This window comes from Aquarana catesbeiana, linkage group LG08 (genome assembly GCF_042186555.1).
Source record: "Aquarana catesbeiana isolate 2022-GZ linkage group LG08, ASM4218655v1, whole genome shotgun sequence".
In the NCBI taxonomy this organism is placed as follows: domain Eukaryota; kingdom Metazoa; phylum Chordata; class Amphibia; order Anura; family Ranidae; genus Aquarana; species Aquarana catesbeiana.
Genome location: NC_133331.1, coordinates 285,176,729 through 285,188,118, shown reverse-complemented (window position 1 = coordinate 285,188,118; position 11,390 = coordinate 285,176,729). Strand labels below are relative to the sequence as shown.

The 11,390-nt window shown below is 48.3% G+C and overlaps 1 protein-coding gene across 1 annotated transcript in view; it reads left to right on the top strand.

Annotated features, from left to right (window-relative positions):
* Window positions 1–11,390, top strand: part of LOC141106767 (uncharacterized) — a 56,348-nt gene that overhangs the window by 30,279 nt on the left and 14,679 nt on the right. The window contains exons 5-9 of the mRNA XM_073597694.1: window positions 4,784–4,881; window positions 4,961–5,054; window positions 7,467–7,603; window positions 7,688–7,802; window positions 9,408–11,247. Coding sequence (XP_073453795.1) covers window positions 4,784–4,881; window positions 4,961–5,054; window positions 7,467–7,603; window positions 7,688–7,802; window positions 9,408–11,247 — 2,284 coding nt within the window. The remainder of the gene's footprint in view (window positions 1–4,783; window positions 4,882–4,960; window positions 5,055–7,466; window positions 7,604–7,687; window positions 7,803–9,407; window positions 11,248–11,390) is intronic.

Genomic DNA, 11,390 nt, shown 5'->3' with positions numbered 1-11,390 from the left:
CCTTGGTCCAAGCTGGGCCAATGTAACTGTAAAAGTATACCATAGCTGGAATTCATCTCTAAGGCAGGCAGACCTACTAGTGCTTAGTTGCCCACGAGACTTAATACACAATGCCATAGTTGCTGGCCAAGTGGTACAAGAGGCAGAATTGGTCAGGAAAGGACTGATCCTGCAGCAGGTGAGTAGCCAGTAGTGAAATACAGTAACAGGCAGAGTTCAAGGCTGAAACCAGTCAGTAGCATAAATCAGGGACAGGCAGAGGGTAAGGCTGATGGCAGTAAGTAGCATAAACCAGGGACAGGCAGAGGTTGAGGCTGAAGACCGTAGCGTGAACCAGGGATGGACAGAGGTCGAGGCTGAAGACAGCTTAAACCAGGGACGGGCAGAGGTCGATGCTGAAGACAGTGTAACCCGGGGACGGGCAGAGGTCAAGGCTGAAGACAGTCAGTGAAAACCAGGGAAGGGCAGAGGTGGAGGCTGAAGACAGTAGCGTATACCAGGGACAGGCAGAGGTGGAGGCTAAAGACAGTCAGTAGCGTAACCCGGGGATGGACAGAGGTCGAGGCTGAAGACAGACAGTAGCGTAATCCCGGGATGGGCAGAGGTCGAGGCTGAAGACAGTATTGCAACCCGGGGACGGGCAGAGGTCGAGGCTGAAGACAGTCAGTAGCGTAAACCTGGGGACGGGCAGAGGTCGAGGCTGAAGACGGTAGCGTAAACCTGGGGATGGGAAGAGGTTGAGGCTGAAGACAGTCAGTAGCGTAAACCCGGGGACGGGCAGAGGTCGAGGCTGAAGACAGTCGGTAGCGTAAACCTGGGGACGGGCAGAGGTCGAGGCTGAAGACGGTAGCGTAAACCTGGGGACGGGCAGAGGTCGAGGCTGAAGACAGTCAGTAGCGTAAACCCGGGGACGGGCAGAGGTCGAGGCTGAAGACAGTAGCGTAAACCTGGGGACGGGCAGAGGTTGAGGCTGAAGACAATCAGTGGCATAACCCAGAGATGGGCAGAGGTTGAGGCTGAAGACAGTAGCGTAACCTGGGGACAGGCAGAGGTCGAGGCTGAAGGCAGTCAGTAGCGTAAACCGAGAACAGGCAGAGGCTGAAGTATTGTAAACCAGGGACAGAAAAAGGTCAGAGCAGGTGGCAAACAGTAAGTTTTATCCATGGACAGGTCAGGGCAGGCAGCAAACTAGACAGTAATCTATGGACCGGCTAGTTATAGTTGAAATTGAGGTTAAGAGTAATCAAGTATAGATCCAGTGTTGACCGAACTATCGCAAACAAGGTGCCCTTGGCTTTTGATGTTTAAATAAAGTGCCACAGCTCTGCTGGCCAACAAGAGCGGAGGAGGCTAGGTAGAAAGAGCTGACCCACTGTTTGTCTTGCAACAAGGCCTAACAGTGATTTGCTCAATGTGACAGTGCTGGGCCAATAACCAGTCCAATTACATGGGGAGCATCAATGGAGCTGTATAAGCTACGACTTCAGTGACTCATGGCTTCTACAGGGTGGATTCTTCGGGATCTGAATGGAGTGTCAGGAATGGAAGGAAGTGCAGCTGGTGGGATTAAAGTGAAACTGATACTTTGCCCCTGTCCAAGATATAGCAAGCATTGACAATGTTTCTCATTGCAGTAATAAATGTTTTCACTTTAGGGTTGCACTTGCACCTTAAGAATTGCAGCATTGTATTCCACAGCACCAAATGATAAATCATGTTATGCTAATCTGTCTGCAGAAGACTGAAATCATTATAGACTGGATAATGCACCTCAGAATGTTAAGTGTGAGGGGCTACAGGAGGGCAGGTGCCTGTTTGTGATGATGTAGGCATGCACCATGACCTGGAATTAGCCCAGCTTGTCTCAGTTAGACAATGGTAGCTTCTAATGCTGGATGGGAACCTTGCCTAGGATAGGATACACCCAACCTGTCCTGAGGGAAATTTGTGGGCTGCCATTGCTGAACATCAGATGTGAATGTTGCCTATAAAAGTGGCATTGAAAGGTAAGTGTTCTTAAATCTAATATCCCCCATAAGGCTCCACCATCAATGGAACTCCACACCTCAGTGAGCCTTCCCCGCTTCATGCTTCCTACTCATGGCTGACACCAATGGTAGCTTCTAATACTGGATGAGAACCTTGTCCAGCAATGACTAAATGGCCACCAGTCTCTAGCCCTCAGAGGACTGGTGGCTTATATACGCTGTGTTCACATTCTATTGGATATTCAGAATATGAGTTTTGCCCTGAACGCCCTTCAAACTCCTATCTCCAACTCAGACAATTCGGTCAAACAAATCCCTCCCAAATTTTCCAACCTGGAGCAGGAGGTCGTATTTACCATCCCTCTGATTTGTGAACGCATTAATAAATAGGTCTCCAGTACTGTTGTTACCTTAGGTGATGGACAGACAGCCCCTGAAGGCGACAGACGGGAGAATGTCTGTCCTCTACGGCAATGTTTCTCAACTCCAGTCCTCAAGTATCCCCAACAGGTCATGTTTTCAGGATTTCCCTTAGGTGAAACAGCTGTGGTAATTACTAAGGCAGTGAAACTGATCAACTAACCTGTGCAAAATAATGGAAAGCCTGAAAACATGACCTGTTGGGGGGTACTTGAGGACTGGAGTTGAGAAACATTGCTCCACAGGATCCTCTACTATCGCTGTAGGATTGCCCTGATGAGCCATGGTAATGTACGCTCAGATCTGTACCTCCAACCCCTGTAGCGTCACATATGGCGACCCATCACATTTCGCTACCCGCTGGAGTGCGCGACACCGCCATATGCGTTCCAACACTTTTACGACAAAACTCCACACCCCTCGCGGGCTCGCTTTGCTCGCCACGTTTCGGGCACAGCCTCGCTTCGCTCGGCGTAATTATAATCTAACTCTATTTTCACTTGGATGGTGGGGCTTGAACCTGGACTTAGGGGTGGAATTTTGTCGTAAAAGTGTTGGAACGCATATGGCTGCGGCGCGCATGCGCACTCCGGCGGGTAGCGAAATGTGATGGGTCGCCATATATGATGCTACACCCCATCTGACACAGGGCGCCATCGGCCAGGTCACCTGGGAAATTCACACCATGGGAACCCCTTTGAACGAGGACAAGCTGAGCGCTAAATCATCCAGTTTGCCCTGTAGTGTCTCCCAGTGGGTGTCAGACTGAGCCTTGTGTGGCCTACTAGGTTGTATATTGGTATCCATACCACCTGAGTTTGTGTTGGACTTCAGAAAAAAATGTATGCTGCGATATATCATTTGGACTCCAACAAAATGGCCACCTAATTGTTTCGTATACTATACAGTCTAGGACCACAATAGAATGGCCGATACCCCCCACAACGCACACTCCCTCTACTGCCCTATGGGTTACTTCCGGTTTCAGGGCGCCGTGGAACGCACAGGCCGGAAGTAAGTGATGCAGAGACCAGGACTTGTGTCGGGGGTCCGGTGTGCGGCTGACTTTGTTCCATTTACCCGGGGTGACTAGGTTTTAAAAAGAATGACGGGAGGTTCGCCACCGTTAATGGCTGTCACAGCGACTTCCGATAACGGCGCGGCCATGTTAGATGTGGGAAAGGGCAGTGGAGCGCACAGGGCGGAAATAGGGGCGGGGAAAATATGTGTGGGCGGGTCTGGCATTTCCTGTGCATCTCTAGAAGAGAGAAAAGTGGTGAGTATCTTCTATTGAGTTTTCTGTGCGCAGTATACAGTATAGGGCGGCCAATCAGAGGCCAGCTTTTGTAGTTCTGCTCCCAGACAGATGACATCTGATTGGTTGCTTATTCTTACTCCCGTTTTAGGTCAAAGAGTGGGTGGGGGACATAAAATGATCTCCAATCTGCAGCCAGGTAGTGTAATTACAATCAGTGTCAACTTTAGTCCATTTCAAGTGGACCTGTCACAGTATACAACAAAAGAATGTCTCCACCTTTTATCTATAAAAGCCATCATTGACCTCCGGGCAGTGACTGTGCCTGGGCGCCTCAGAATTAGATGGTGACCCCGGATGATGCCTGAACAAAGATGGGGCCGCCCTTCTGGAGAGAAAAGAAGATGAAGGCATTGTCAGGGGGAGTGATCTCTGTAAGGGGTAATAAATACCTGGAAGGTGGACATGGACACATTACCGAGCATGCTGAACCAAGATACATGTCTGATGACAGGTCAACTTTAACGAGAGGGTCACTCACTCTTATCTCTATTAATAAAACACAGACCTGACCGGAGAGGTGAGGAGGATTCTGGGAGGTCACATGACATCACTCTTATCTCTATTAATAAAACACAGACCTGACCGGAGAGGTGAGGAGGATTCTGGGAGGTCACATGACATCACTCCTATCTCTATTAATAAAACAGACCTGACCGGAGAGGTGAGGAGGATTCTGGGAGGTCACATGACATCACTGTTTCTGTTTTGTTCCAGAGTTCTCCTCTAGTGAAGTCAGATGACCCTCACCAGGCCTTCACCTCCCTCCATCATACAGGAACAAAGAGCAGAAGACTCTAGAAGCAACCCAGAAGATCGGGGGAGGTGTTGCCCTGTCATTGTGTGAAGAACCGGGGGCTCCAACCTGGTGATTCCACTTTACTCCCCAACCAGCTGAGCACCCAGCAATTATGACGAGCCAGCCAGACCTCACATCACCGGGTAAGAGGAGACTTTATTGTAAAGGAGAGAGCAGTATGGAGGGTCCACCTAGATCCCCCATCATCTGATAAACACATAGAAACAATGTATTCAGTCAGTGTGTGTGTGTTTCCTACAGATGGATCCAGTAATAGGAACCCACCAGAGAGATGTCCCCGTCCTCTGTATTCCCGGGATTCCACACAGGAAGGTCACACCATCCCTCACCATCATCAGGTAGGTGGAGTTGATGTCCTCTGTGTTGATTTTGAATGTTTCTTCGCATTTCTCACTTAGTACTTCTTTCCGTATCCAGATGGACATTCCAAGCAAAAATAAAGTGGAAGTAGAGGAGAGGTGTGTGGGGGATGGTCGTCCATTTAAGGAGGAGGAGCTTCCGATGGAGATCAGTGAGTAGTGTCCAGTTTCCATTGATATTTCCGGTTTGTGTTGAGTGTGTTTCTCTGATCTCCAGTGAGGAGCTCCACCTCAAACCTCATATACCAGCTTGTGACCATGTGACTTGTGGAGTTCCTTCAAAAACGAGTCTCTGTAGGTCAGTGGGGGAAGTTGATCTCCACAACTGCCATCCTTCGGGGGCCCCAGGTCCTCACCTGCTCCTGAACTCCAGATACTAACACAGGCCAGTCCGGGGCACTTACTGAAACATAGCCCCACCCAACTCTTCATACCAAGAAACAGGCCCTCCCACCTTTTCATAATAAGGAACACAGCCCCACCTACCTCTTATTAAATAAAAAACAGCTCCACCCACCTCTTTATAATAAGAAACACAGCCCTGCCTACCTGTTCATACCAAGATGATGCCCCTTCCACCTCTTCATAATGAGAAACACAGCCCCACCTACCTGTTCATACCAAGAAGATGCCCCTCCCACCTCTTCATAATAAGAAACACAGCCCCACATACCTCTTAATAAATAAGAAACAGCTCCACTCACCTCTTCATATTAGGAAACACAGCCCCACCCAACACTTATTAAATAGGAAACAGCCCCACCCAACTCTTCATACCAAGAAGACGCCCCTCCCCCGCCTACCCGTTATTAAATAAGAAACACAGCCCCACCCACCTCTTCATAATCAGAAACAGCCCCGCCTACCTGTTATTAAATAAGAAACACAGCCCCACCCACCACGTCATAATAAGAAACACATCCCCACCCATCTCTTATTAAATAAGAAACAACCACTCCCACTTCATAATAAAACATACAACCCCACCCACTTTTTAATAAAAAACATAGCCCCACCCAACTCTTCATACCAAGAAACAGGCCCTCCCACCTTTTCATAATAAGGAACACAGCCCCACCTACCTCTTATTAAATAAAAAACAGCTCCACCCACCTCTTTATAATAAGAAACACAGCCCTGCCTACCTGTTCATACCAAGATGATGCCCCTTCCACCTCTTCATAATGAGAAACACAGCCCCACCTACCTGTTCATACCAAGAAGATGCCCCTCCCACCTCTTCATAATAAGAAACACAGCCCCACATACCTCTTAATAAATAGGAAACAGCTCCACCCACCTCTTTTTAATAAGAAACACAGCCCCGCCTACCTGTTCATACCAAGAAGACGCCCCTCCCACCTCTTCATAATGAGAAACACAGCCCCACCTACCTGTTCATACCAAGAAGATGCCCCCCCCCCCACCTCTTCATAATAAGAAACACAGCCCCACATACCTCTTAATAAATAAGAAACAGCTCCACTCACCTCTTCATATTAGGAAACACAGCCCCACCCAACACTTATTAAATAGGAAACAGCCCCACCCAACTCTTCATACCAAGAAGACGCCCCTCCCCCGCCTACCCGTTATTAAATAAGAAACACAGCCCCACCCACCTCTTCATAATCAGAAACAGCCCCGCCTACCTGTTATTAAATAAGAAACACAGCCCCACCCACCACGTCATAATAAGAAACACATCCCCACCCATCTCTTATTAAATAAGAAACAACCACTCCCACTTCATAATAAAACATACAACCCCACCCACTTTTTAATAAAAAACATAGCCCCACTCAACTCTTCATACCAAGAAGACGCCCCTCCCACCTCTTATTAATAAAAAACACAACCCCACCCACTTCTTTATAATAAGAAACACATGTGCATCCACCTATTCTTAATAAAAGACACAGCCTGCCCACCTCTCTTTACCAAGAATTACAGCCCCACCCACATCTTCATAATAAAAAATACAGCTACGACCGCCTCTATATAATAAGCAATAAAGCCCCAGCCACCTCTTCATAATTAGAAACATAGCCCCGCCCACCTCTTCATACTAAGAAACAGTCGATCCCAGCTCTTCATAATAAGAAACACAGCCCCTCCTACCCCTTAATAAATAAGAAATGCAGCTCCACCCACCTCTTCATACCAAGAAACAGCCCCTCCCACCACCTCTTCCTAATAGGTAACATAGCTCTGTCCATTTCTTATTAAATAAGAAAAAAAGCCCCACCCACCGACTACTAATAACAAACACAGCCCCACCCACTTCATAATACAAAACACAGACACACCCACTGGTTTATAATAAGAAACACAGTCCCACCCACTTCCTCATAATCTTAAATACAGCCCCCCCACCTCTTCTCATCCCCATAGATGTGGATGTAGCCCACCAAAGACTCTCCCGGTGCTGTAAATCTGAGTACATGACCGGGGCTGACAATACTCCATGTCTGTACTTGGCCTGGGGGGGGGGAGAGACACTAAGCTAGGGACAGGAGCAGGGGGATGAGGGCTTTAAAGAAAGTTTTCTTCTTCCCCGGCAGGTGAAAACGATGTCCGGAAACCTGCAGCGAAATGTGGAAAATCTTGCGACTCCTCAAAAACTTCCACCAGAGAAAAAGCCGGCACCGCGCCTCGGAAGGGTCGTCCTTGGAAAAGTCCTCCCCACTATCAGGTGGATGTATGAGCACCTCTGTTGAGTCAGACCTCCAGATCCTCCGCTGACTGAGCCGAGGAGAAGATTTACTTTTCTTTCTCTGTCCAGAGCGAAGACCTGTCAGATTTCAAGATTGTCATTGTTAAAGACGAGGTGAAGGAAGAGGAGATCGAGGTGCCACTGATGATGAAGAAGGAGGAGACTCTGGCAGCCATTGGCTCAGGTTAGATACGGAGAAGAAGGGGTCGGGTAGGTCTTCTGGTGGTCAAATTCCCTCCTAATAAGGTGGAATATGCCTTTAAGATTTGCATTTCTCAGTGACCTTGTGATCTCATGCGGCGAAAAATTTTAAGGATGGCTTAGACAACTGGTGGGCGTGTCTGTAAATTGACCGTATGCAAAACAATCAGTCAGGCGTAGGTAAGTGGTCTCAGACCAGCCATCTCTGATAATAGGGGGTGTTATCTGTCTGCCACCACATAGTCACACATAGTTATCTGTCTGCCACCACATAGTCATGTCTGGGTCTTTCTAGAGAATACTAAGGCCATGTCTGAGTCCATATACAGAACCCATATACAGAAAACACTGAGCCATATCTGGGTTATATTCTAGTGACCACCGAGCCATATCTTCTATAGAACACTGAGCCATATCTGAATCCATCTAGAGGCCACAATGCCATATCTGAGTCCATCTATGGACCACCAAGCTATATCTGAGCCCATCTAGAGGCCCTTGAGTTATAGCTCAGTTATTCTACAGACCATTGAGCCATATCTGAATCCTGCTTTAGAACACTGAGTCATATCTGAGTCCATCTAGAAGCCACTGAACCATATCTGAGTCCGTCAAGAGAACACTGAGCTAAATCTGAGTCCATCAAGAAAACAGTAAGCCATATCTTAGTCCATCTAGAGACCACTGAGCCATTTTTGAGTCCTTCTAGAAAATGCTGAGTCCATCTAGAGGCCACCAAGCCATATCTGAGTTCTTCTAAAGAGCAATAAACCATTGCTCAGTTCATCTAGAGGTCCATCAAGAGAACACTGAGCCATATCTGAGTCCATCTAGAAGCCACAGGACTATATCTGAGCCCTTCTAGAGACCACCTAGCCATGTTTGAGTCCTAGAGAACATTGAGCCAAATCTGAGTCCTTTTGGAGAACACTGAACCATGTCTGAGTCCATATACAGAATTCATATATAGAACACTGAGCCATATCTGAGTCCATCAAGAAAACACTAAGCCATATCTGAGTCCTTCTAGAGACCACAAGCCATATCTGAGTCCATCTGGAGGCCACCAAGCCCTATGGAGAACACTGAGCCATATCTGAGTCTCTAAGTTCCTCTAGAGGTCATGGAGCCATAGGTCAGCTATTTCCTTTAGAGAACACCAAGCCTCAAATATGTTGAAGGGTTTTGGTACAATTTTCCTTATTGTATCTTGACACCTAACAGGTGAAAACCTGGACAGCCTATTCACCATGGTCTTGCTACCTCCACGGTGAGCTGAACTGTTTGACTAGGTAATCCATGCTAAGAAATCCCAGTGAGCCATATCTGGTATCATAAGCATTGAATCATATGGGTTGGCATCTAGAAAGCACTGAGCCATATCTTACGTACCATGTGAGATGTCAACTGTAGGCCATTGAGCCCAATATGCTGCATGCAGGTAGCATAATAAAGTCTATATTGGCAAGTCCTTGAAAATGAGGTGGCCTTGGTGCAGCCTCTTCTTATATTATGAGAATATTATCTGTCCTACTGTTTTAATACACTAAAATGTGGTTCTGCATAATTATATGGTGTTCTTTAACAGGTGAAGACATGCAGGAGCATCGCATTGTGTCCCAAGATTGTGACCTCGAAGAAGACAGCACCCCACAAGATTCCTCAGAAGATTCCTTCACCTCAGACAACCATCCAGAACTTCACAGTGAAGCCAGCTCACCAGCTTCCTCTAATCCCGAAGACGAATGTGTTGCCCCTAAGCCTCGGAAATATAAATGTCCCGAGTGCGGGAAGGGTTTGCTGCAGAGATCTCATTACCTGGCTCATTTGAGAGTTCACACAGGAGAAAAACCATTTGCGTGCTCAGTGTGCGGGAGATGTTTCCAAGGGAAGACCAACCGAGACCGGCACGAGCAGACTCACTCCAGCGAACGGCCTTTCACTTGCTCCAACTGCGGGAAGACCTTCAAAACGAAGTGGTGCCTCGCCGCTCACCAGAAAGTGCACAACGATAAGAAGTCCTTGTATAAATGTTCACAGTGTGGGAAATGCTTCACCACAAACTCTTCTCTTAGTCGACACTACTTGTCCCACAGCGGCGAGACCCCCTTCATGTGTCCAGAGTGCGGGAAGAAGTACAAACAGAAGTCTCAGCTCCTCCGGCACCAAAAAGTCCACACGGGGGAAAAGCCGTTTTCGTGTCAGGAGTGCGGGGAACGCTTTATATGGAAGTTCGCTCTGAGCGCTCATCAGAGGATTGTTCACACAGAGGAGGGCACATTTCCTTGTTCCGTGTGCGGGAAACGATACCCGTTTAAGTCGAGGCTCATCGAACATCTCAGAATCCACTCCGGCGACAAGCCTTTTCCCTGCCCCGACTGCGGAAAATGTTTTCCGAGCAGCAAAAAGTTGGCTTTGCACCAGAGGCTTCACACCGGTGATGGGGCGGTTCCCTGCCCAGACTGCAGCAAATGGTTCACAGGCCAGTCGCAGCTTCGAACTCACCGGCGCGTGCACACTGGAGAGAAGCCGTTCTCGTGCGCCGAGTGCGGGAAGGCCTTCAAACAGCTACCACCCCTTCAAAGACACCAGAAGCTCCACACGGGAGAGCGCCCTTTTGAGTGTACGGAGTGTGGGAAGCGGTTCATCACCAAGGCCGAGCTCATTAGTCACCAAAAGGTCCATTCGGGACTGAGGCCATTCTCGTGTGAAGAGTGCGGGAAATGTTTCACTCTAAAGGGACAGCTCAATGCTCACCTACGCAGCTTTCACGTGGACCAAAAGCCGTTTCCTTGTCTGGAGTGCGGGAAATGCTTCGTCCACCAGTCGCACCTCGCCACACATCAGAGGGTCCATACAAGAGAGAAATCTTTTCCCTGTTCGGAGTGCGGGAAAAGCTTCCTTCACCAGTCGTATCTGGCCTCGCACATGAGAGTCCATTCCCAGGAAAGGCCGTTCTCATGCGCTGATTGTGGGAAGAACTTCACGTTGAAGGTGTATCTGGAGAAACACCAGAAAACGCACACGGCAGAGGCCGGAGATAGGAAAATGCACACTGACAAGATCGGAGATAGGAAAACGCACACGGCCGAGGCCGGAGATAGGAAAACGCACGTGGCCGAGGCCGGAGATAGGAAAACGCATGAGGCCGGAGATAGGAAAACGCACAGGGCCGAGGCTGGAGATAGGAAAACGCATACGGCAGGAGATAGGAAAACGCACACTGCCGGAAATAGGAAAACGCAAACGGCCGAGGCCGGAGATAGGAAATCGCATACGGCCGAGGCCGGCGACCCGGATATACACAATGTAGATCCCAAGGATCGGAAAACACACAGCGATCAGGATACGCACGACCCGCACCCCAGCTTCCAGAATCCCGCTTCAGAGTCTGACGTAAAAATAATAAACGTTCTTATTTTACTTTAGTAGGAATTTTTATCCACAGAGTCTAATAAAGATAATTACCCCAAACTCTCTTCTGTTTTTTGGTTTGTCACCAATCTTCTCGTTCTTGGGTCTGGAAAGTTGGTGTACGTCTGAGCAAAGCGCAAGGGTAAATCCAAAGGAG